The sequence below is a fragment of the Macrotis lagotis genome, chromosome 4 (assembly GCF_037893015.1).
Source record: "Macrotis lagotis isolate mMagLag1 chromosome 4, bilby.v1.9.chrom.fasta, whole genome shotgun sequence".
NCBI classification, from domain to species: domain Eukaryota; kingdom Metazoa; phylum Chordata; class Mammalia; order Peramelemorphia; family Peramelidae; genus Macrotis; species Macrotis lagotis.
The window spans coordinates 158374480-158402173 of NC_133661.1; the positions used below are offsets into that span (position 1 = coordinate 158374480).

The 27694-nt window shown below is 36.2% G+C and overlaps 1 protein-coding gene across 2 annotated transcripts in view; it reads left to right on the plus strand.

The window, feature by feature from the left end:
- Nucleotides 1-299: 299 nt before the first annotated feature.
- The window catches only part of NOX5 (NADPH oxidase 5), a 60211-nt gene continuing 32816 nt past the window's right edge, over nucleotides 300-27694 (plus strand). The window contains exons 1-6 of one of the 2 annotated variants that reach the window (XM_074234496.1): nucleotides 300-497; nucleotides 17353-17476; nucleotides 19982-20132; nucleotides 22700-22910; nucleotides 24649-24883; nucleotides 26621-26774. In XM_074234496.1, the coding sequence (XP_074090597.1) occupies nucleotides 484-497; nucleotides 17353-17476; nucleotides 19982-20132; nucleotides 22700-22910; nucleotides 24649-24883; nucleotides 26621-26774 (889 nt within the window). In that variant the 5' untranslated portion in view covers nucleotides 300-483. Of the gene's footprint in view, nucleotides 498-12242; nucleotides 12471-17352; nucleotides 17477-19981; nucleotides 20133-22699; nucleotides 22911-24648; nucleotides 24884-26620; nucleotides 26775-27694 lie in introns of those variants that run through there. The other variant, XM_074234495.1, reaches the window with a different exon arrangement.

Below are 27694 nucleotides of genomic sequence, written 5' to 3' on the forward strand. Positions count from 1 at the left end.
AGTATATGTATATATGTGTGTATATATATTCTGATGTTCCTTGGGAAGAGTTCCAAGTGAGGGCCAAATTAGTGAAAGTGTGAAGATCCCTGAGGTCACCCTGGGTGAAGACAAGAGCCAAAGAAAACTATTTGAATCTTTGTAAACCCAGATCTTGGATTTTGGGAACAGTTTATAAACAGGAAAAAAGGTAAATGAGCAATGACTTCCATCTGAATGAGAGTCCTCTTCCAACTCCATCCCCAAACAATGAAATGGACTTCTTGGAAGCACAATGTGAAAGCAGCCAAACCACTTGGTAGCCAGTAGATTTCTGAAGAAATTGAGGGTGTGTCAGTTGGCAAGAAAATTTGGTTCAGAGATCAGCAGTACATCTTCCTTATTTGTCACAAAAATATAAAAACTCACAGATGTAATATCAGTAGAGTTTAGGGAGAAAAAATCAGCGTGGATACAAAAGTGGACCAACCAGAACTGGAAACCATGGAGAGCATAATGTAAGTGTTAAAATCGTTTTAGATGCATTTTCTGTGATACAGGTAGGCTAGAGATTTGGGGAAACCAGGTAGATGGGGAAAAGAGGAAACTTACTAAATGTTTGTGTGTGTGTGTGTGTGTGTGTGTGTGTGTCCTCAGAAAAATTTCAAAGTTGGCAAACTCTTCCTTAGATACCTTCCTACTTCTTTATATTCCCCTTTGTGGCTCTTGGTGCCACATTCCTTCTAATCATCCTAAGCCCACTCACATAGAATGGAAAGAACATGGAATCATAAGATTTGAGTTTGAATACTAACTCTGTTGCTTACTACCTATGAGGCCTTGGGCAAATCATTTTGCCTTACTGGGTCTTCATTTTCTCTTTGTTAAATAAGAGGGTTGGATTTGATCTCTGCAATACCTTCTAATTCTAAATCTTATGATGCACTTTTTCCTCATTGTATTTACTATTTTTTCCCCACCATGCATATCAAAACTCTCATATTCTCAGGGTAGGCAGGTGTGATTTAAAAAACCCCTTAGCCACCTTAATCCTCTTGGGGTTTGTTAATTTTTACTTTTTATGTTTTGCCAATTCATAATAGTGTAGCTGTTCAAAGGCAGAGTAATAATTGATAGAATGTTAGCCATTATGACAAGAGGAAGTTAATAAAGAATTTCTGGAAAGTAATGGGATCAGGAAACCTTTTTGACCTCTTAAATTATTTAAGATAGATGGACCATTTTATTTTAGGGATCTGATATGTGTGTGAAGGGGTTGGTACAATTGGGAACAAAAAGGCTTTGGCCTTTGGTCACTCTACCCCTGGACTAGTCTGTAGAGAAACGTCCTGACAACTCTGGCTATTAATTTTCTTCTATATCCTTCAAAAGACTTGGAATTGAATTTCATCTCTATCACCTACTACCTGTACAATCTTGAGCAAATCCCTTGTTCTCTCCAAATCTTAGTTTCATATTCTTTAAGGTGAGGGAGGTCAGCTTAAGTCATAAGGAGAACTAGATTTGGATTCAGGATGTCTGAGTTGAAATCACAGCCCTAGCACTTGTTATAAAATATAAGTGACTGAAGTGGATGACCTCTAAGATAGCCTTCCAGCTCTAGATATAAGTTCCTAGGATCCCAAGATCATTATAGCCTATTTCCAGTTCTAAATTCTATAATATAATACTGAGAAGAATGCTGACCATATCTGAAAAACTTCCTGGTTTACAATTTTTATATTTTTTTATTTCATGAAATATTTATCAGTTACAAATATTTTGTAATTTGTAATTTATAAAATAAATATTTTGACATTCATTTAAAAAATTAAGTTCCAAATTCTCTTCCTCTAACCATTTGAGAAGGTAAGCAATAAACTATTATTTATATATGTGAAGTCATGCAGAACATATTTCCACATTAATGATGTTGCAAAAGAAATCACACACACACACACAAAGAAGACCAAAGAAAAATTAAGTTTTTCCATCCCTTCACTCTGGAGATGGATAGAATTTTTCATTATGGATCCTTCAGAATTATCTTAGATCATTGTCTTAATCAGAGTAATCCAGTCTTTCACAGTTGATCATTTTTATAATATTGCTGTTACTGTGATACATTGTTCTCTTTGTTTTGCTCACTTCACTTTATATGACTTCATATCATTCTTCCCAGGATTTTCTTCTCACCATTTTGTTTGCTATTTCCTTTAGCATCTTAGTAGTCTGTCACAATTATATGCCACCATTTGTTTAGCCATTCCATAGTTGATGGGTAGAGAGTTCTATAAATGTTTTTGCACAAATAGGTTCTTTTCCCTTTTCTTTGATCACTTTGGGGCACAGCTCTAGAAGTGATATTGCTGTGTCAAAGGATATGCACAGTTTTATAGCCCTTTGGACATAGTTCCAAATTAATCTCCAGAAAAATGAGACACATTCACAACTCCACGAATAGGGTTTTATTATCCCAATCTTTCCACATCTTCTCCCCAGTTTGTCATTTTATTTTTCTGTCATGTTACGAATCTGATAGGTGTGAGGTGGTATCTCTGAGTTGTTTTTATTTGCATTTCCCTAATAAATAGTAATTTTAGCATTTTAAAAATGTGTCGGGGTGGCTAGGTGGCGTAGTGGATAAAGCACCGGCCTTGGAGTCAGGAGTCCCTGGGTTCAAATCCCATCTCAGACACTTAATAATTACCTAGCTGTGTGGCCTTGGGCAAGCCACTTAACCCTGTTTGCCTTGCAAAAACTAAAAAAAAAAATGTGTCTATTTATAGCTTTGGTTACTTCTGAAAACTGCCTGTTTATGACATTTGTTCATTTTTTAATGGGAGAATGGCTTGAATTTTTAAAAATTTGGTTTAGTTACCTATATAGTTGAGAAATTAGACCTTTATCAGAAAAACTTGCTCTGAAATTTTATTCCCAGTTGCCTGTTTTCCTTCTTATTTTGGTTATATTAGTTTTATTTGTTCAAAATCTTTATAATTTCTTGTAATCAAAATTAGTCATTTTACTCCCCATGATCTTCTCTCTTTTTCTTATTTGATCATAAACTTTTCCCTTATGCATATATCAGATCCATTTTTTCATGCTTCCCTAATCTACTATTTGTCTAAATAATTTATATATCTTTACCATATCTTGGAATGTAGTGTGAGATATTGGTTTATGACTAATTTCTGCCAAAATGCTTTGCCAGTTTTTCTAGCTTTTTCTTTTGATTGTGAGCTTTTGTCTCCAAAGCTTGGATTCTTGGATTCGCCCAACACTAGAATAATATGGTCATTTAATACTGTGTTTTGTATATCTAATTTTTTCTTTAGCTCTGCCACTTTCTTAGCCAGTGCCACATTGTTTCCCCATTACTTCCTTGCAATATAGTTTGAAATCTGGTATTGCTAGATTGCCTTTCTTTACATTTTAAAGTTGATATTCTTGATCTTTTGTTCTTCCAGATGAATTTTGTAATTATCTTTTCTAGCTTTATAAAAATAATCCTTTGGAAGTTTGGATGGTATAGCATTGCATAAGTAAATTAACTTAGGTAACATTGTCATTTTGTAATTTTATTGACTCAGCCTCCCCATGAGCAATTAACATTTCTCTAATTGTCTAGATCTGTCTTTATATGTGTGAAAGGGATTTCGTAAATCTGTTCATATAGACCCTGGCTTTATCATGGCAGATAGACTTTCAGGTACATTGTTTGCAGAAATTTTATTTTATTTTATTTATTTTTTATTTATTTTTAGGTTTTTGCAAGGCAATGGGGTTAAGTGGCTTGCCCAAGGCCACACAGCTAGGTAATTATTAAGTGCCTGAGGCTGGATTTAAACTCAGGTACTCCTGATTCCAGGGCTGGTGCTCTGTCCACTGCGCCACCTAGCCATCCCTGCAGAAATTTTAAATGAAATTTCTCTTTCTATTTCTCTTCCAATGGGTTTGTTAGCAAAATATAGAAATGCTGATTATTTATGTGGGTTTATTTTATATCCTACAACTTTGCTAAAGTTAATTGTTTCAACCTGCTTTTAGTTGATGATCAAGTTTCTCTAAGTATAACATCATATCATCTGAAAATAGTGATAATTTTGTTTCCCCATTGCCTATTTTTTATTCCTCTTATTTTTTTTTTTCTTGTCTTGTTACTACAAAATTTCTGGAACAATATCGAATAATAGTGGTGATAATGAACATCCTAGCATCACCCTTTATCTTATTGAATAGGTTTCTGTTTGTTCTTGGTTTTAGATATGTGCTAATTATCATTTTAAGAAAGATTCTGTTGATACCTATATATCTTTTATATCTAATTAAAAGTTTTGCTGCATCAATTGAAATAATCATACGATTTTTTTTGTTGCTTTTGTTATTGGCATGGTCAATAATGCTGATAGTTTTCCTAATATCAAACCACCTCTGCACTGCTGGTATAAATACTTCATGGCCATAGTGTATTTTCTTTGTATTATTGCTGTGATTTCCTTGCTAGTGTTTTGTTTAACTTTTTTTTCATTGATATTCATTAAGGAAATTGATCTGTAATTTTCCTGCTCTGTTTTAAGTCTCCCTGGTTTAGGTATCAGAACCATATTTGAGTTAAAAAAAAGTAGTTGGATTTTTTTAAATTTTGTAAATAGTTTTTTAAAAAATTATTTTTTCAAATAATTTATATATTATTAATATTAATTAATAATTTTTTAAATGTTTGGTACAATTCACTTGTAAATCTATATAGTCCTGATGTTCTTTTCTTAGGAAACTCATTTATGGCTTGTTCTAAAATAGATTCATTTAGGTATTCTTTTTCTTCAGTTAATCTCAGTAGTTTATATTTTTAAAAATATCCATCCATTTCATTTAGATTGTCAGTTTTACAGGCATATAATTGGGCAAAATAATTTCATATAATTGCTTTGATTTCATATTTATTGGTGGCACATTCACTCTTTTCATTTCTAAAACTGATAATTTGGTTTTTTCTTTCTTTTTTTTTAAATTATCCAATTGTTTATCTATTTTTTTCTTCACAAAATAAGATCCTGTTTTATTTGCTAGTTCAATGTTTTTTTTTTTACATTTAATAAATTATCTCTCCTTTGGTTTTCAGGCTTTCGATTTTGGTGTTTAATTGGGCATTTTAAATTCTTTTTTTTTCTAGATTTTTTTTTTTTAGTTTCTAAGTTCAATTCATTGATCCACTCTTTCTTTCTTTCTTTTACTGATGCATGCATTTAGAGATATGCAATTTTCCTTAAGTACTTTTATGGTTGCAAAGAAGGGAATTTTTAAAGACTTTTGTAGATTCCTAAACCAGACCCGGATTTTCATCTTATTATGAATTAGGCTAATCATTGCCTAGAGCTAGAATCCATTGAGGAAAGTTGGGTTCTTTGAATATGCCCCTCCATTCTGAAGGGTTCTCTGGGTTTAGGCTTGATGGAGCAAGGGTGAAGGATAACAGATGGGGAGAAATTCTAGACGATTTTTCTACCTTCTTAATATTTGATGCTTTCCCTATCTTGGACTAATCTCTGTTATACTTAGGCAACTAACACTGTGAAAGGATGATGGATGGAAAACAGATCATGGGAAATTCTGACATTTTCCCTTCCTAACAATCTGCAGCTTTCTCATCTTGGGTTAGTTTCTCTGACATTTAGGGACATTAGCATTATAGCAACAAAGTTAGATTCAACATGTCCAAAAACAGAACTCATATTTCCTCCTAAAGTCACTTTTCCTACTAACTTCACAATTTTCCCTACTAACTTCACAATTTTCTTCCAGTCATTCAGGCTTACAACCCAGAACCACCCTCTCCTCTTTACTTTCACTTCCCTCCCCCATATTCATTCAATTTTCAAGTTTTAATTCCATCTCCACATCCATCTGTCTTTCACCCCTTAAATGGCTCCACTTTACCTGCCTCCAGTATTTTCCTTCTCTAAACCATCCTCCACACAGCTATCAAACTGAGAAAATCACTCCCCTTCTCAAAAAATGTTAGTGTATTCTTGTCTTTAGGATGAAATATAAACTTCTCTGACATTTAAAACCTTTTTCAATATGACTTTACCCCATCTTCCCAGATTTATCTCCTTTTATTCTTCCTTATTATATATTTTAGCTTTCCTAAAGCTCAGGTCTGACAATCTTTCCAAGTGTCTTTTTCTCTTTCTTCTCTTTCTCTGCTCCCTCCTCTCTCTCTTTCTGCATTCCCCCTCTCTGTCATTTGTCTTCCTGTCTTTGTCTCTCTTTGTCTTTATCTTTCTCAAAATATTTAAAAAATATTTGGTTGGCTTGAAGGACTTGCTCATTCCATCAGCGCAACAATTGGGAACAATTTTAGGCTGTCTGCAAAGGAGAGTACCATCTGTATCCAGATAAGGAGCTGTGGAGTTTGAACAAAGTACAAGGACTATTCCCTTTAATTGGGGGAAAAACCCCAGATGTCTTATTGTTTGATCTGGTTACCTCTGAGAATTCTGTTCTCTTTAAGGATATGATTTCTCTCTCATCACACCCAATTTGGATCAAGGTACAACATGGAAACAAAGTAAAGACTGACGGAGTGCTATCTGTGGGGTGGGGGTGGGGGATGGAAGCAAGATTAGGGGAAAATTGTAAAACTCAAATAATATCTTTAATAAAAATTAAAAAAAATATTTGGTTGGGAAGTACCCTAGTGGTTGGGGAATCAAGAAAGGGTTCAGATGAAAAATGGTATTAGAATTGAATTTTGAAGGCAATAAAGGATCTTAAGAGGTGAGGAGAGAGTGAATTCTAGGCATGGAGAACAGGAGTATGGAGATGGAAGATGGAATACATCTATGAGGAACAGCAAGAAAAGCAGATCAGCTAGATTCTAGTGTATGCAAAAGGGGGTTTTCAATCATCTTATTCATAAAGAATTCTTTATGTCCATTTAGTGTTGAACTGTTTACCATTTCCTTCTCCAACTTATTTGGAGATGACAAGACTGAGGCAAACAGGATTAAATAACTTGGCCAGGGTCACACATCTAGTAAGTGTTGGAGCCTGAACTTGAACTCACAAAAATGACTCTGCCTGGCTTCAAGTCCAGCACTCTACCCACTGTACCTACTGTACCACCTAACTGTCCCATACAGAAGGGAGTAGTGTATAATAGAGATAGAAAATCACTGAAATTTACTGAGTAGAAGTGTTATATGGATAGACCTACACTTTAGGAAAATAATATTGGAACTATTTGGAAGATGGCTTGTAGGATGCAAACTAATGGAATAAAGGCCAATTAGGTTTCTATTGTGATGGTCCAGGCAGTGAAGTGATGAGGACTTGTACTGATCTGGTAGTCTTGTTAAGTGAGCACAAAAGATGTATAGATATAGAAACAGCAAGATTTGGCAATTGATTAGATTGTAGAGTGGAGAAGAGTGAGGAACTGGGTGTGATACTGAAGTTGCAAACCTGAATGACTAGAAGAATGGTGGTACATCTAGTAGAAACTGGAAAGTTCAGAAGAGGAATTGTTGGAGGTGGGAAGGATATGTTATATTTGGAATGCTTATGGGATATCCCAGAGATAGCTGGTGTTGCAGAACTGTATTACACATGATTGGGGCTAAATTTGTAGATCTGGAGTCAAAGATGGCAATTAAACTCATGGGGAATGTTGAGGTCACCAAGAGAGAGTATGAAAGAGGAGGAGAAGACTCAAGGCAGAGCCTTAGGGGACCAACCATTTAGGCAGAATATGGATGGTGGTCCAACAAAGGAATACTCAGAAAGGTACAAGTAGAAAATGTCATGAAAACTCAGAGAGGAGAAGCTATCCGTGAGGAGAAGGATGTCAACAATGTCTAAGTTATAGAGAAGGTAAGGAGGTTGAGGACTTAGAACAGACTATTAGATTTGGTAATTAAAAAGTAACTTTTGATTTCTGGTTAAAATGGAGGAGAGAAGCCAGGAACTTTCCTAAGCTATCCTAAGTTTCCTCTCAGAAATTATATTAATCAAGTCTCTTAAGAGATTTTGTAGAAATAGAACACTTAAAAGGACAGAGTGGAACATCTTCCAGCAAAGTTTGTCACAAGGGGTGCTTGAGTGTATCTAGGACAGAGAACAATGCATCAGCACCAGGATGAGGTGGGGACTAACCGGAGATCCTCAGCTGTGGGGGGAAGCTCTGCAGTGGACACTTTCCAAATGTGGAATCAGATCAGGTGCACAGCATGCAGACTGAGAGTGCTACATTTAGTGCCCCATTCAAACAGCCCAGCTGGTCTAGATACCCTATCCTAGATGGTGATCCCCTGGTGTTCCTAACTGGTATTCCCCAGCACAGATAACTCAGAGACAGCCTCAGGTGTTCCCACTTTTCCCAATGGTCCAGGGATTGGGTGGCTGACATCCTCAGCACTGACAGTTCAGTGAGAGAGCCTTTGGTATTATGTACCTCTAGGTCCACTGAGCAACCCCCAGGAGTTCCTAACATTGATAACAACCCCCTCCCCAAAAGAATAGGTGTCAGAGAAGAACAGGGTATATTGAAAGTTACCTTGGAGATAAGAATGGGCAAAACATATGTTCAGAAAAGGAGGACAGAAGAGATACTAGATATGAAATTTTGGAGGACAATATGATTTGATCTCCAGCCCAGAAAGACTCCTTGGAAGAGCTCAGAAAAGATTTTAAAAATCAAATGTTAAAGTTGGGAAAAGATATTCAAGAGAAAATTAACATCTTGGAACAAAAAGTGACAGAAGAAAACAAATCCTTTAAAAATTGGGTAATAGAAAATAATTTCTTCAAAAACACAGTTGGGCTAGTGGAAAAAGATACCAATCAAACTTCCAAATTACTTTATTAAGCTAGAGAAAATTGTAATTAAATTCATATGGAGAAACAGAAGGTCAAGAATAACAAGGAAATTAATAAAATTGCCTAGCTATACTAGATCTAAAATTATAAACACCTGTCAACAAAATTGTTTGATACTGGCTAAGAAATAGAGTGATGTATCAATGGATCAATAGATTAAGTGTAAAAGAAGTAATAGTAAATGACTATAGTAATCTGCTGTTTTATAAACCCAAAGATTCCAACTTCTAGGATAAGAACTTACTCTTTGATAAAAAGACTTCTGGGAAATCTGGAATATAATATGGCAGAAACTAGGCAGAGATCAGCATCTCACCCCCTATACCAAGATAATGTTCAAATGGGTATAGGATTTAGAATAAAAGGTGATATTAAAGCCAATTAGGAGGAAAAAGGAATAGTTTAACTGTCATATTTATGGAAATAAGAGCATTTTATGACTAAAGAAGAGATGGAGAACATTATAAAATGCAAAATATAGAATTTTGATTGCATTAAATTGAAAAGTTTTTGCACAAATAAAACCAATGCAACCTAGATTTAAAAGAAGACTGACAGGAAAAACATTTTATAACTTTCTGACAAAGGACTCATTTCTAAAACATGTAGAGAATTGAGTCAAATTTATAAGGTTACAAGTCATTCCCCAAATGATAAATGGTCAAAGGATATGAAAATTCAATTCTCAGATGAAGATCTTAGAGCTATTATTGTCATTATTTATACAAAGGCAAATTAAAATAACTCTGAGGTACCACCTGAAATCAATCAGATTGGACAATATGACAAAAAGGAAAATGATCAATTTGGAGATGTGGGAAAACTGGGACACTAATGCATTGTTGTTGGAGTTGTGAACTGATCCAACCTTTCTTCAGAAGAATTTGAAATTATGCTCAAAGGACAATAAAACTCTGCAAACCCTTTAATCCAGAAAAGCCATTTCTAGGTTTATATTCCAAAGAGATCACAAAAAAGGGGGGAATATCCACACTTACAAAATTATTTAGAGCAACTCTTTTTTCAGTGGCAAAGAATTGGCACTTAGGGATGCCCATCAACTGGGGAATGGCTGAACAAATTATGGTATATGAATGTGATGGAATATTACTGTTCTATAAGAAATCACATGAGACTGGACTTCAGAATAGTCTGGAAAGACTTGCATGAACTGATGCTGAGTGAAGTGAGAAGAACCAGAAGAACATTGTACACACTAGCAGCAACATTAGGTGATGATCAGTTATGATGGACTTGCTCATTTCAGACATACAATAATCAAAGACAATTCTAAGACTTGCTATGAAAATACCATCCAAATCCAGAGAAGGAACTATGGGGTTTAATTGCATATCAAAGCTTACTGTCTTTAAATTTTTAAAGTTATCTTTTGTATCATGTTTTCTTCCCTCTAATGTTTTCTTTCCCATTTTGATTTGATTCTTCTTTAGCAACATGATTAATATGGATCTATGCTTAGCAAGGTTATACATGTATAACCTATATTAGATTGCTTTCTGTTGGGGGGGGGAGAAAAATATGAAGCTCAAAACCTTGCTAAATAATGATTGTTTGAAAACTACTGTTGTATGTATTGGCAAAATAAATAAATAAAATACCAAAAATGTAGCCAGTTCTTTGGAGAGCATGTCAGAAAGAAGTGGGTTAGACTAGGAAGGAAGTATAGGCAAAAAATTGTAGAAAACTTTTCCTAGAAATCTGATTGTGAAAGAGAGTATGATAAGGACAAGAACATGAGAGTAGGACTTAGGACTTATTTAATATTGGTAGAGTGGGGCAGGAAAGGAGAACTTGAAGGCAACAGAGAAAACAGCAATAGATAGGGAAAGATTAGAAAGTGAAATAATTTTAGAAGAGAAGACATAAGGAAATGGGATTAAGAGTATATTTGAGGATTGACTTTAGCAAGGAAAAAAGCAATTTTTGAACTAGAGATTGTAGTAGAGGAAAAGAAAATAGGGGATAATGTTAAAAGATATAACCAGGAATGGGGAAAGAGTGAACTCATCTTGAATGACCTTTATTTTCTCATTAAAGTAAAGAAAGAAGTAACATCCACCACTGAAAAGGGTGGTGTGGGAAGATTGGGAAGAGAAAATTTAGAATGGCTTCTGTGGGGACTATGATAGAGCAAATTAGGAATGAATAAAAGGATTGCTGTGTTTTGTTGAGGGTCCAGCTGAGTTCAGATAACATGAATTTATAGTGGACTCAATGATTATGATTGCATGATTTCTTCAATTCCAATCCACATTACATGAGTAAATAGCTCTTCCTACTTATAATTTTTTAAAGTATTTTTAAGGGTTTTTTTGAAAGGCAATGGGGTTAAGTGGTTTGCCCAAGGTCACACAGCTAGGTAATTAGTAAGTGTCTGAGACTGGAGTTGAACTCAGGTACTCCTGACTCCAGGGCTGGTACTCTATCCACTGCATCACCTAACTGCCCCTACTTATAATATTTTTAAGTGCTTCCTTGGGGTATATTTCTGATAATGGAATTATTGCATTAAAGGACATGGCTATGTTTATTACCCATTTATATTGCCAGATAGTTCAGGATTTATGTCGGAAAGTCAATTTTTAAAAATTTAACAGGCATTTTTGACCTTTCTACCTGTCACTCTTCTAACAGAAAAAAAACAATTCCCCCTGTAAGAGGTATGCTTAATCAAGCAAAATATAATACCACATTGGTATGCCCAATCATACTTGTTTCACTCTGGATATAAAGGCTATCACTTCTCTATCAGACAGCACTCTAAATTGTCAGTTCTCTGGAAGCATGGCTGACTACTGTATCAATGAATTCTTAAGACTTTCACAATTTTTCATTTTTATAATGTTGCTATAGTAGAATTTTTTTCCCCTCTTGGATCTTCTCACTCCACTTTGAATCATTCAAAATGCAGTTTAGTTGATACATGTTACCCCTACCCCTTTTCCAATTGTATGGTTGGTTGATTGATTCTTGACCTTTGTTATCAAACAGGACCAAAACGACATCACTATATTTGAGACAAATTACAGTGTGCCTGACTGTGGGCTGATCCATCCAATATGAACTCAGAAAGCTCTACCACAGGTTGAGCACAAATAGTCCATGTGAACATCTGGGTGGGTACTACAAACCCATGTATGTCATGTTTCTTTTGAACTCCTTCAATTCTACCTTCCTCATAGAGGGCAGCACCCTCACTGATAAGTGCATGCTATGCTGGGAGATTCTGTGCCAGTGTCTCTCATGCTGAACAATCAATTTTAACATTCTCCAATGAGATATTCAGGGTGTCTCTGTATTGCTTTTTCTGACCCCATTGTGAGTGCTTGCTCTGTGTGAGTTCTCCATAAAACAGTCTTTTGGGCAAGTGTACATCTGGCATTCTAACAATGTGTCTACCCCATCATAGTTGCATTCTCTTTATGAGGTCAGCACAACAGCTCTGTAGAACTTCAGTTTGGTAGTCAGTCTAATACCTCTTCTCTCCCACACTTTTTTTCAAAGTTTCCCACATATTGAGCTAGTTCTGGCAATGTTAGTGTCAACCTCATTGTCATGTGTATCTCCCTGGAAAGGACACTGCTAAGGTAAGTGAACTTGTCTATTTGCTGTAATCAATGGTTTCGCATATGGATAGTGTGGTGCTGGCTAATGGAGCACCTGTGGTTTTTTTGGTGTTAATTGTTAGACCAAAATTAGCACAAGCAGCAGAAAACTGATCCATACTTAGCTGCATCTCAGCTTCAGAGACTGCATTGAGTGCACAATCATCTGCAAATGGAAGATCATGCACCAACACTCCCTCCACTTTGGTCTCGGCTTGTAGCTTTTTCAAGTTGGAGAATCTGCCATCCATATGGTAGCTGATCTTTAGGTCATGTTCATCCTCAGTGAAGGCATTTAATAACATGGCTGAAAACATCATGCTAAAAAGTATGGGAGCAAGGATACATCCTTGTTTCACTCCATTGGTGACTGGGAATTCTCGAGAACATCTTTATACAGAACCCCGGGCATGCAGGCCCTCATAAAATTGACATGCAATACTGATGAACTTCTCTGGATAATTTTCTATAAGCCCCATGACTGATGGCATCAAAGACCTTGATCAGATCTACAAACATTGTATACAGACCTCTATTCTGCTCCTGACATTTTCCTGGAGTTGTTGGGCAACAAACACCATAGCAACTGTTTCTCTACCCTTTCTGAAGCCACACTGACTCTCATGGAGGTGATCACCTTCCAGGGACACCTAGGTGGCACAGTGGATAGAGAACTAGTGCTGGAATCAGGAGGACCTGAGTTCAATCCAGCCTCAGGTACTTAATAAATACCTAGTTGTGTGACTTTGGGCAAGTTACTTAACCCCATTGCCTTACAAAAACAAAAACAAAACAAAATGATTGCTTTGAGAGAATATAATGTCAAGTAAATTGATAATGGTAGCCATGTTATTCAATTGTATAGTCTTCTGTTTGTATACCTTATCTAAGTTCCATTCCTCTCTCTTTCTCCCTTTATGTAGGTTTTTGTCTTTTTCCTTTCCTTTTTTTTAAGATCATCAAAATATAACCAAAGAAAGACTCCATAATGCTTCATTTTGATTTCCTTTGTGACCCCTACTGATATTGCCATTTGTAACGAATGTTTATACCATCATTCCACAATTTGAATATAAACACTTTGTAATTTCTGATTGCTCAATTTTTATATTTCTCTTCACTCCCATATTTGTAGTTCAAAGTTTTATTAAACACTAGTCTTTTCATTAGGTATGATTAGAAGTCTTCACTTCAATAAAGATCTATTTTTTTCCCCCTGTAATATTTTTATTTCCCTTTTCTGGATAAAAGTTCTAAATTGTATTCATGATAGTAAGTATATATCTTTTACCTTTTGGAATATTGTTCTCCAAGATGTCTTTTATAGTGGTAGTAACTAAATCTTACGTGATTCTGATTGTTATATTCTTTCCTATGACCTTTCTTTCAGGACAGTTGCAATATTTTTTATTTGACTTGTAACCTTTGAATTTTGGTCACTATATTTCTAGGAGTTTTCAATTTCTTTCAGACAATAATGGATAAATTCTTTGAAATGAACTTTGTTCTCTGATTCTAAGAAATATGGGCAGTTTTCTTTCATGATTTCTAGCTTCTTTTTTCAGATATCACTTTAAGCTCATATAATGATTACTAAATGATCATTCTATTATCTGATTTGACATAAGACACTTTGGCTTTGTATTAATATTTCTTTTTTCACATTGTTATTAACTTTGATTTTGTCTATTTTAATTTTCAAGAAACTTATTGCTGGGGGGGGAAGATTTTGTAACTCTTGGTCTAAGTTTTTAATTCTCTTTCTTTTTTTTTTCTTTGGCTTTTTGCAAGGTAATGGGGTTAAGTGATTTCCCCATGGTCACATAGCTAGGTAATTATTAAGTGTCTGTGATACCATTTAAATTCATATCCTCCTGACTCCAGGGACATCTGGCTGCCCCTAGTTAATTCGTTTTCAAGCTTTTTCTCATAGTTTTAATTTATTTTCCAATTCTTTCCTCTATCATTCTCATTTTGCTTATAATACTATCTTTTACCTTTTAAAATCTTGTGTTATTTCTTCCAATTGATCTTGTGGACAAGTTGAGTTTTTCTTTAGGCTTTGCTTGTAAGCTTTATGAAGTTTTCCTCTTCTTGGTTTTTGATTTGAGAATCCCTAATCTCATAATAGTTTTTAGCTTTTTTTAAGTCATCATTCCAGTGATCAACATTGCTGAACCAGTCAAGAACCACTTTGGATTTAAACCTATCCTTTAGAAGATTCTTCTTGAGTTGTTAGCCTAGTTTGAAGACCCATTCTGGGCACCTCTGTGCTACAGACCTACCTCAGATTCTGGGTAATAAGTCTATAATTCCAACCCAAACTGGTTTCATAATTTCTCCCTTACTCATTTGTCCCTAGGTCAAATTTTTAATCTATAGAGATAATCCACTATAATTTCTTCTTTGATGTCCTTTTTATTATTCAGTCTGGCTCTTTTTTAGGATCACTGTTAGTTTTGAAGTAGGCTGGGCTGTATGATTTCCTCCTACTATGACATCTTGGTTTGTCTCCCAGTCAATTTATTAATCTCAGCAGCATTACTTGATCTCAGGTCCATCATTGGTATTCTGGAAAAAGAGTTACCCTTCCTGGAGGGAAAATTTCTTTATCCTTTTAGGAGACTAGATTACAGAACAAGATACTTTTTGTTGAGCATAGGTAAAGGCTGCTGCATATTTTTTAAGGGATAAATTTAATTAAAGTGGCATAACCTGATGAATTGTCCTTATCCAACTATATATTGTTTCTAAGGAACCAGTCACAGAATTAGAGCCTATTTCCTCAATCAGTATTGGAAACAGACTGCAATTCAATTGCATTCAATAAGCTTTTATTTTCTCTTATATTTCAAGCACAAAGAAGGTTTAATAAATAATAAAAACAATCCCTCTCCTAAAGAAATTTGCATTCTAGGGAGTGGGAGAGGCTAATTCTTTGAAACTGGTCTGGAAAAGGTCCAGCTACCATTTTCAAAAATGTGTATATGTATATGGACATTATTTATATATATATATATATATATATATATATGAACATACAAGTAGGTAGGTAGATATATTTTCCATGGGGACCATCATTCTTCTACATGTACTTATCATTAAAATATTCTTCATTTTACCACCAAGACCCTTAATTCATTTCAGCAGTGTTTCATGTCAGGCTACAGTTCCAAGACTGAAAATTATTTCCTGATGTTTCTATTTGGAGTTGTCCCTTTTCTGCTGACTTACAAAAAAGAACATTAATCTTAGCAGGAGATGCCTTCATTTCATGTCATAGAATGATTTACTTCAAGAGAAGTTCCCTAATGATTGATATTCCTATATATAATTTGCTCAGTTTTATTTACCATAGTCCCAGAGGGTTGTTTTTTCTGGGTTCCATTTTTACCAGGGCCCTGTTTACACTGGAGTCATAATATAAATGATTTTGTTTTTGAAGAGAGGTCTCCATTATGTTATATAGATCTAGATATGCAAGAGTTCTTGCATATGGTGAATTTATCTCCTTGCATAAGGAGAATCTATCATATGGTGTTTGGTGCTATGGGTCTGGAAGTAGCTCTCATTTTTATAGGAGATGGCAACCATTATGGAGAGTAATTTGGTCTTATGCATTCTGGATGGAGTTGTGAACTGATCCAATCTTTCTGAAGAGCAATTTGGAACTATATCCAAAGGAAATAAAGCTGTGTATATCCTTTGATGCAGCAGTACCACTACTAGATCTGTATCCCAAAGTGATCCTAAGAAAGGGGAAAAAAATCCACAAATACAAAGATATAGCAGCTTTTTTGTGGTGACAAAGAATTGGAAATTGAGGGGATGTCCATTAATTGGGGATTGGCTAAACAAATTATTGTACATGAATATAATGGAATATTATTGTTTTATAAGAAATCATGAGCAGGTAGATTTCAGAAAAACCTGGAAAGACTTACATGAACTGATGTTGAGTCAAATGAACAAAACCAGGAAAACATTGTACACATTAACAGCAACATTGTGTTTTGATAAACTATGATAGATTTAACTCTTCCAAGTAATACAGTGGTCCAAGACAATTCCAAAAGACTCAATATGGAAAATGATATCTACAACCAAAGAAAGAAATAAGGAGTCTGAATGCAGATCTAAGCATACTATTTTCACTGTTTTTGTTTTTCTTTCTCATGGTTTTCCTCTTTTGTTCTGATTCTCTTTTTACATGTCTGATATGGAAATATGATTAACATGATTTTACATATGTAACTTATATCAGATTGCTTGCTGCTTTGGGGAAGGGGTGGAGAGGGATGGAAAATTTGTAACTCACAACCTTATAAAAATGAATTTTTTAAATTTTCTTTACATCTAATTGAAAAAACTATTAAGTAAAAAAATAAATAAAGGTCAATCCACTATGAACAAAAAGAAATAAAAAGAATAATTCAGGAGATCAGAAAAAAATAAGCAAAATCAATAGTTGACACCAAAGACAGTCTCTCTTCCCAAGGAAAAGGATATTCGCATTTAACTGGATTTCATATTTCTTGCTTTAATTAAGCATTAATTATGCTTGGTGCATAGTAGGTGCTTAATTAAGAATTCCTTCTTCCCTTCCCTCCCTCCCTCTCTCCCTCCCTCCCTTCCTTCCTTCCTTCCTTTCCTTCCTTTTTTCCTTTCCTACCTTTCTTCCTTCCTTTTCCTCTAGCTCTGAGCCCTCAAGTATTCATTGTAAACAGAAAGAAGTAAAAGAAACTATATCTGAAACTTGCTCCTAATTGGGGCAAGAGCAAAGGTACTTAGATCAATAGGATCTTCTCTCAGTTCCTGGTCCTCTTTCCATTGACAAACCAGAAGTTTCCCTTTGGTTCCGCAGTGCCATGAATGCTGATGATGATACTAAGTGGCTGGAGTGGGTGTCACACCAATTTGAAGTCATTGCTGGAGAAGACCGGGAGATTGACCTGCAAGAGTTCAAGACAGCATTGAAAGTGAAAGAGGCAAGTGCCTATCCATAAACCCAAGGTGGAGCTTATATTTCATCCAGAGAAAAAGCAATAAATTCTTAATAAATGAGTGGTTGGTTTGTTCACTGCTTCCAAAAAAGCTCAGGGCCCCACCAATGAGACTCTTGTGATCTTTTTTTCTCCATGAAAAGCGTCCACTTTAGGGCAGATAGATGATGCCGTGACTAGAGTGCTAGGCAAGGAGACAGGAAGATCTCAACTGTAAAATGGGAATAACAGTTTCTCCTATCCCCCAGGATAGTTGTGAGGATCAAATAAGATAGCAATTGTAAAGTAAGCATTATATAATAATGATAATAATAATAATTATTATTATTATTGTTGTTATTGTTATCATTATTATGTGGGAACAATAATGATATTCTCCTTGCTAGAAGGGCTGGAAGTGTCAGGAATAATTTGATCCTGATCTGATATAGCCCTCCAGAGGTTTTTAGTTTAGACCATGAACGGTGGCATTCCAAGTTCTTTCAGTTCTTTTCCAGTATTTTTGTTCAACCTTCCTTCCTTCTATTCAGATAACCTATGTGCACTCTTTGTTTTTAAAAGACCTAATTCCTTGCTGGCTCCAAGTTTAGCTAAGAATGTCTTATATATAAAGTCTTTCTCCCCAGCAGTGTAGTTGCTGTCACTAATATACTACTCTCCAGGCTACCAGATCATTAGTAAAAACCAGCTGAAGACATAAATCTTTTGCTGATGATTTTTTAAAAGTTTTTGCAAAGCAGTGGGGTTAAGTGTTTGCCCAAGATCACATAGCTAGGTAATTAATTATTAAGTGTCTGAGGCTGGATTGGAACTCAGATCCTCATGACTCCAGGGCTGGAGCTCTATCCACTGCGCCACCTAGCCACCCCTCTCTCTGTCTTTTATTTCTGGCTCAGTTAGGACCTTTGTTCATGATTTGCAGCATTATATGGCATTGTAAAACAGGGATCACACTTAGGACATATCCACTATCCATTGCACCACCTAGCTATGATCAGTTAAAGTCAGTCTTTGCTTTATGCCTCCATAAAGCCTTCCTTTGAACATCTACCTTGGACCAACTCTCCCTCCTCAATACCCTCACCCCAGCCTGAATTTGATGCTACCATATCCCTAATATCCAGGAGTAACTTTTTTTGTTTGTTTTTGTTTTTGCAAGACATTGGGATAAGAGCAACCTTTTTAAGTAGTCCTTCCATATGGATTACATAAAAAGTTATGCTGAGCTAGCTCTAAAACTTCTACTTAAAATTTCAGTGTGAGAATTTATCCAAAATCAGCAAAACAAATCAGGACTTGATTTGCTGTTTTCCTGATTATCTAGAGTTATGAGAGTGATGGAGAAAATATTAATTATGCAGATTGAACTCAAAATTGTATCCTGTGTACATTTATTTCAGAATTGATTGTTAAACATTTTACAGATGTGTCTCCTAAGTAGCCCATGCCACTAATCCTGAATCTTAAACAGATTATTCCAATACTATCCCCCCCTCTCTATATATAAATATATATGTATGTGTGTATGTATGTATGTGTGTATGTGTGTGTGTTTGTATGTGTATTTATATGCAATTATATATTACCTATGTTCAAACCTGTGAGGGAAGAATTCCCCAAAGTCCATTAAATAATTTTCATTTATAAACAATAGTAAGAGTCTAGGTTAACCTTGCCTAGGATATGAGGCAGTGATCTGATGAAGCTTGCACTATTTGTTTTCCTTGAAATCTATCTATGGGGAAGTGGATCATTTTCTTATGCAGGGATCTGAATTGAATTGAATGGACATAATGCCAGAAAGCCCAATCAGTTGTGAGCAAAGCATCTCAACTCTATGTATTTTAACACCTCCCTTTGAAAGATAGGTATACACAAAGAAAAAGGAAGAAATTTAAAAAAAAAATCAGTGTTGTCTGGGCCCTTAATATGGACTTCACAGTTTGTTTCCTGTAAGGCTACCATATGGGACAGAGATAAAATTTGTTCTCTGTAATTTCAGGAGAAGAGTTAAGCCTAAAAATAGAACCCAAAGGGAGGCAAATTGCCTATTCTGAGAACTTTCTAACAATTTTGGCTGTCTCCTATAGAAGTTGGCTTTTTCATTGATAGCAGTATTCAAGCAGATTTGGACAATGATCTAAAGGATTTTTGCATCAGTTAAGAGGCCTAAGTGTTAGGTAATATAGCGGATAGAGTCCTGACCTTGGAGTTCAGAGTTCAAATCTAGTCTGACATTTGCTAGCTATATGACCTGGAGCAAGTCACTTAACTACTTTCTGCTTCAGTTTCTTCACCAGCATAGAACCTATCTTCAAGGATCATTGTGTGAATAAAATAAGATAATATTTGTAAGGCACTTTGCAAATTTTAAAGTATTTTGTGAATGCTCATTTTAATTGAAATGAGATGAAAATGAATATGAATATGATGATGATGATGATGATGATGATGGAACCTACAAGCTCTAACACTCTCTGATTCCCACAGACTTTCTTTGCAGAGAGGTTTTTTGCCCTGTTTGACTCTGACAGAAGTGGCACCATTACCCTGCAAGAGCTTCTGGGAGCTTTAAATCTACTCATTCATGGGAGTTCAACAGACAAGCTCAAATTCCTCTTCCAGGTGTATGATGTGGATGGTAAGGACCTAGCCATAATGATGATAATGTGATAATTCTTTTTTTTAGGTTTTTTGCAAGGTAAATGGGGTTAAGTGGCTTGCCCAAGGCCACATAGCTAGGTAATTATTATTAAGTGTCTGAGACCAGATTTGAACTCAGGTACTCCTGACTCCAGGGCTGGTGCTTTATCCACTGTGCCACCTAGCTGCCCCAATAATGTGATAATTCTTGCAGAATGATGTGAATTTCAAGGAATAGACAGGGAGGATGAATGATTCTTTTCCCAAGACTTTTGGTTGAGTCATTTTCAGTCATGTCTGATTCCTCATAACCACATTTGTGATTTTCTTGGCAAAAATACTGGAATGTTTTGTCATTTCCTTCTCCAGCTCATTTGACAGATGAATAATTGAGGTAAACATAAGACTTGACCAGGATCACATAGTTAGGAAGAATCTGAGGTTGGATTTGAACTTAAGAAGATGGACTTTTCTTGACCCTGGGCCCAGCACTCCGCCCACTGTACCATCTAGAACTACTTCCATTTGAGGTTTAATCTTTTTCTATATCTTTTGGTAAAGGAACCAATTGGAGAGTTTTGGAGGGAAATAGGGGAATTTTGTTTTCTGTGCTCTTGTTTTTCCTCAGGTTATCTTGTGTATACATAGTTGTTTGCATACATCTCCCCATTAGAGTGTGCAAGAATCATGTTTTTACTTTTATTTGTATTCCCAGCATCTGACAAATAACAATTTTAAAAATACTTGTTGATTGACTTGCTGTCATTCACTGATTCTGCTCATCCATGACCACCCTTGGGCTCCAAATGGGGGGCCCTAGGTAGCCACCAAGTACTTAGTAGGAAGATTCATCAAAGTGGATAGGAAAGGAAGCTAATGGCAGGAGAACAGAGACCCTTCAAATAAATTTCATCTACTTCAGGATAGCCAGGATAGCCTGTAATAGGGTTCTTAGCTGGGTCAAACAGCATCACACATTGTGGGGTGTAAGGACCCTGAATCTGGGGACTGTAGCTGATTTATGCTAATGGGGAGGAAGAAGAGAGGGGAAAATTCCTGGGGCTCCTGAAGGGAGGAGATTCCTGGGAATTGGCAGCTATTCAAACTCTTCCATGGCAGAGAAAGAAGTCTTGAACTATTACTTGTCTTATTCTCTCTGAGTGACTCAGGGGTTTGGAGATTCTCAGGGGTTTTGTTGAGTGGAGTGGGGAGGCTAATGGGGTCATTACAGAAGCCCATGATTTCATAGGGGCCAATTCAAGAAAATGCATGTGCAGAAAGCAATCATTGGTCTATAGAAAGAGTCAGAATTCTTATTATCTAAGGATAATCTTAATTTCTATCTACTTCAATGTCCTCAACTATAAAATGGAAATATTAACAGTAGCTTCCTCCCAGGATTGTTGTGAGGATCAAATGAGCTAATATTTATAAAGGACTTAGCATAGTGCTGGCACATAATAGCCACTTAATAAATGCTTCCTTTGTACCCTTGTTCCCATCCCCCCTAATTCCTGCTACCTCTTTGTGATTATGTTTCATTAAATGCTTCCTTTTTGAAATTATGAATCTGCTGGTTTGGCCTGAGGGAAAAGTGGACTCAGAGCTATAATGTGAATAGATGACAGACCCTAAAAGAATTATGAGTTTGGGTATAATTTTCAAGGAACCTGTTTGAGGGATTCTTGGTTGCATGTATGTAGTGGGGTAGTCTTTGCCCATCACTACCCACATTTTAACTACTTAATACTGTTAAACCCATCCACACTTAAGTAAATTACTTAAGAGGCAAGTGTCATTAAAATAAGTTTGTATTCTCAGCACCTAGCAGAATAGCTTGAATATTTTGTTGTTGAGTCACTCCAGTCATTTCCAACTCTTTGTGATCCCATTTGGGGTTTTTCTTAGTGAAGATACTGGAGAGGTTTGCCATTTTCTTCTTCAGTTCATTTTACAGATGAGAAAATTGAGGCAAACAGGGTTAAGTGACTTATCTGGGGTCCCACAATTAAATGTAAATGTATGAGGCTAGATTTAAACTTATGAAGTTGAGTCTTCCTGATTCCAAACCCAGGGCTCTATCCATTGTGCCATATAGCTGTCCTTTCTTAAATATAGCAGATATTTCATAAATGGTTGTTAAATTAATTGTCCTTTGCACCTCGTTCTATCAGCCATGCTTTAAATATATCATCTATGGGATAATATGGCATCTATGGGAAAGGGAAGAGGACAGTCCTGAAATCCTGGATTCAGAAAGACTTGGTGAATCCAGGCATAAGTCAAAATTCTTCTCATTGTATGAGCAGTCATTGTCATTCATTTTTGGAAGGATCCAGGACACTGTGGGAATTTATGTTGTGAGGAGCCTCCAAATGTGAGAGGTTTTGAAGTAGTGAATACCTTGGACAGTAGCTATGGGTTTGACTCTGAACAATTCCATTTTCTCATTTATGAAATTATGATTCTGATGGATTCTTAAAGTCCCTTCTAGCTCTAATTTCATGCTTCTGTGGTGTTGAGTGACCCCTCCTTTCCATAACAATTCCTACTTCACCCCACCAGGCAATGGGTCCATTGATCCAGATGAGCTTCACATAGTGCTAAAGTCTTGCCTGAAGGAAAGTGCCATCTCCCTACCAGAAAAGAAGCTGGATGACCTCACCCTGGCCCTTTTTGAATCAGCTGACAAAGACCATAATGGCTCTATCACCTTTGAGGAACTCCAGGAGGAGTTAGACAATTTTCCTGAGGTCAAGGAAAATTTAACTATCAGGTATTATTGCCTTCCTTTGAACCTACCTTGGACCAATTGTCCCTCCTCAATACCCTCACCCCAGCCTGAATTTGATGCTTCCATATCACTCACTGTCTAAATTTCAGTTGAATTATCATTTCTCTTTGTCCCTCTGTGTTTATTGTGTTGGGTTTATGCATGCCATTCTATCTTAGCCCAATCAATTAATCAATCAAAAGTCTCTTATTAGGTATTTGATACAGATACAAAAGTGAACAGCTTCCTTTCAAGGAACTTACACTCTATTGAGTGGGAACATACCAAATAAATATGGGGCATATGCAATATCATTACATAGTGTTTAGGGGTAGGGAGGCTGCATTAACAGCTGAATCAGGGGGTGCTCATCTAAGAGCTTAACTTAAGTACTAAGCTTCGGGAAGTCTAATGGGGTCATTATAGAAGACCAGCAATGAATTGGAACCAAGTCTGGCATTCCTTAGAAGACACCTGGGCAACTGGGCATTCCAGAGTGAAAATTCTTACCTCCTAATGCTAATCTTTTTTTTTTTTTTAGTTTTTGCAAGGCAATGGGGTTAAGTGGCTTGCCCAAGGCCACACAGCTAGGTAATTAAGTGTCTGAGGCTGGATTTGAACTCAGGTACTCCTGACTCCAGGTCCAGTGCTCTATCCACCTAGCCGCACCCCCCATGCTAATCTTAACTGCCATCCACCTCAGTTTCTTCAACTATAAAATGGATAGAATCATAGCTGCTACCTCCAGGACTGTTGTGAGGTTCAAATGAAATAATATTTTTAAAGCATTTAACACAGTGCCTAGAATGTAACAGGCTTTTAATAAATGTTTATTGATTGATTAAGCTCCTTCTCAAAAGATACATTATACTTTTAACAGCTGCTGAACTATCAAACCAAATGCAAACAGGTTCATAAATTAAGACTTTCTGATAATTACAACAATTATAATCTATTCTCATTAGATCATCTCCCTAAATGTTTTGTAGATCATCTTATTCATGAGTTTGTAAGCTTTGTAGATTATCTGCCCCATTATTTACTAATTTTATTAATTATCCATTTTGTATTTTCCCCAAATTGTGGGTTATGTTTTATGGAAACATAGTGGATAGAGTAGTAAGTCTATATTAAGGGAAGACCTGAGTTCAAATCCCACTTCTCTTGTGGGACTGGGCAAATCACTTATCTTTATTTGCCTCAGTTTCCTCAATTGTAAAATTCAGATAATAATAATAGCATCTTTCCCAGACTTGTAAGAAATAAATGAGGGGCGGCTAGGTGGCATAGTGGATAAAGCACCAGCCTTAGAGTCAGGAGTACCTGGGTTCAAATTCGGTCTCAGACACTAAATAATTACCTAGCTGTGTGGCCTTGGGCAAGCCACTTAACCCCATTTGCCTTGCAAAAACCAAAAAAAAAAAAAAGAAAGAAATGAAATAATATTTCTAAAGTTCTTGACATACAGAAGGATTTAATAGATGTTTCTTTTCTTTGTTCTTTTTTCTTCCCTTATTTTTGCCTTCCTTGTAGATGATACACTGCTTAGATTATCCATTGTAGTTTATCCATTTTTTGTTTATTCACTTTGATTATTATTCATGACATTCTTAAGTCTCTCTCTCTCTCTCTCTCTCTCTCTCTCTCTCTCTCTCTCTCTCTCTCTCTCATTCCCTGAACTCCCTTACCTCACAAATAGGTGCCCTCTCCAGTGAATGAAAGCTTTCTCTCATTTTCACAGTGCAGCCAATTGGCTGAAGCCTCCATCTCCCAAGAAAAGGCCACAGATTCCCCGCCACCTGACCTCCACATATTGGCTTAACAACAGTGGCAAGCTGGCCATTCTAGCAGCCTACATTGTTTTTAACATCCTGCTCTTCACTCTGGCAGCCCTGAAGCACCAATCTTTTGGAGTCAGTATCATGGTGGCCAAAGGCTGTGGCCAATGCCTGAACTTCAACTGCAGTTTCATTGTGGTGAGGATTAGATGGACTTTCTTTTAAAGGGTCTTGGGAAAAAAGTTGGATAAGAAGGAATGAAGAAGAAAGAAGGGGGGGGAAGTCTCAAAGATAGCCTTAGGACTCCAGAATTACTCAGCTACCTGAGCTGAGATCTTTTCCTTACTTTTGAGAAGTACACAGAATAATTTACTCAGGGACAAAGCAGTGGGGATGGTAGAAAGTTAAAGGAAGATGGAGACGTGTTCCCTCAAAGACAGATAATTCTCAATAATTTATGGTCAGTAGAAATAATGAATTAAATTTTCAAAATATTCTAAGATTAATTTGATCAGTAGCCTTATCTACTCTTTCCAAGTATGTTATGATTTTTAAAAAATTTCTTTTGTTATTATTATGAATTTAACATGCATCAATAGACATTATTACCTTATGCAATGAGTATGTTTATGGCACCATGAACCTGCATATATACAGTTTTTTAAAAGCATATGTCAAATTTAACTTGGTAGATCCATCCTTATTCTGCTTATCTATGTCCTCTTTTGAACTTGTTTCTATTCTTTTCTGTGTATTTCTTAATGTTTCATTGATGCTTTTCTTTCTGTGTCTTATTTTTTGCATCATTACTACTATCTGCCCATCTCCTAGGATTGTTGTTGTTTATTCATTTTAGTTATGTCCTTCTGTTTGTGATCCCATATTGAGTTTCCTTGGCAAAGATTTTGAAGTGGCTTGCCACATTCTTCTTCAGCTTATTTTATAGATGGAGAAACTGAAGCAAACAGGGTTGATTAATTTGCCCAGGGTCACACAACTACTAAATGATTAAGACCAGATTTAAACTCAGAAAGATGTATTCTGCTCCACCTAGCTGCTCACTCCACATAGGATTCTCCCCTTCAAAACACACACAGACCCCCACCCTCCCCACACACACTCACACAACTCCCTTGTAACAAATTAGTGTAGTCAACCAAACAAATGAACACATTGGCCACAATTGAGAACATAATCTTGTGCTTCTAGTCTATCTCATTTCTGCCAAGACAGCCTTAATTTTGAGAACTGAGATGAAATCAGGGCTAATGATATTATGTAAAAACTGGACTTCAGATATTGCAAAACAGGTCCAGGTATGTTTCTAGCTCTGCACCACTAGAATGACTGGGAAAATCTCAGGGAATCAATGTTTGTCTGCAAATGAAGGGGTTGGACAAGTGGTCACTGGAGTTCTTTATGGCTCTAGATCTGAGATTATATGTATACATATTTGCAAGTTGTTTTGGAACATGAATTTCCAAGATTTATATATCTCCTGGTTAAACTTTGAGTAGGTAGAGAAGGGAAGGCATCCCAATAAAGCAGGATGACATGAGCAATGGCCCAAGATTGTCAGCAGAGAGACTAGCTTAGCAAGAATAGATATTTCATGTTGGAAAATAATGGAGCAGGTGGTAGAGGGGTATGTTTGGAAAGGTAGAGTGAGGTCATTCATTCTGCCTAGGATTTAGAAGACCTAAGGCATTTTGAATGCCAAAAAGAATCATTTGAACTTTATCTTGTAGATTCTGGGGACTCAGTGTCAGTCCCTGAGCAGGGGACAGAAATGACAAAAAACTGTACTTTCAGAAACTAGTTGGTCTAGGAAGATGCAATAAGAATATTTCCAGAGAAAAATGCAAAGGAAAAGAGTATGAAGCCATTACTGCTTCTTTTTTCTTTCCTCATCCCCCCATCCCATGGCCTTTGTAGGTGCTAATGCTGCGACGTTGTCTCACACGTCTAAGAGCCACATGGTTGGCCCGAGTTTTCCCACTGGACCAGAATGTAGAGTTCCACCAGCTCATTGGCTATGTGGTGGTTGGATTTACAATCATACATACCATTGCCCATGTGGTCAACTTTGGTAAGTTTCTACTCCTAAGAACTCCTCTTCAACTAAGACCATCTGGAATCTCATTATGAACTCCTTTCTAGTCTCCTCATTTTGCTCTGTTCTTGTGTTTTTTATTCTTTTGTTTTAACCTACACTTTCCTTTTAATCCTATATTATTGATATGTTTTCCTTTTACACCAATTTCATCTCTAAATATCTCAGTGAGATACTGAGTTTTGCCTTGTAACAAAGAATAATAGAGCAAGAGGGAGAAAAAGCATTTCAGCAAAATCAACTAACTCATCAACTAAATAGCACAATTTATATAAGGTCCAGACCTGTAGTATCTTCTGCAAAGAAGGCAGAGTGGCATATTTTTTTCAGCTCTTCTGTGGGACTGTGTGGTTATTATAATTATCCAATTAATTAATTAATTATTCTTTCCATTTACATTGTTATAGCCAGAATGTAATGGAACATTACAGCACCATAAGAACTAATATGACATGTTAAGAGTCACTTGGAAAGATCAATATGAATTGTTACCAAGTAAAGGAAACAAATTCAGAAAAAAAGACTATATTTTTCTGAGTCTGGAATCCTTGAATAGATTTCAAGGACTCTGTGAACATGGATAGGAGGAAAAATTACTTATTTTTTCTCCCACTAACATACTTTGTCTCTTCCCATCTTTCATTCAGTTAACAAAGGGTTTTCCTAAAGCATAGATCTGACCATGTCACTCACCAACTTAATAAACTCTTCCTATCTCTTTCAAGATCAAACACAATGTCTGACATTCAAAGCTCTTCATAACCTAACCTCCTTCCTACCTTTCCAGTCTTCTTATACTTTACTCCCCAACACATACTCTTTGATCCAGTGACACTGGTCTCCTGTCTGTTCCATGAACAAGATACTTCATCTCTAGGCTCTGAACATTTTCTCTG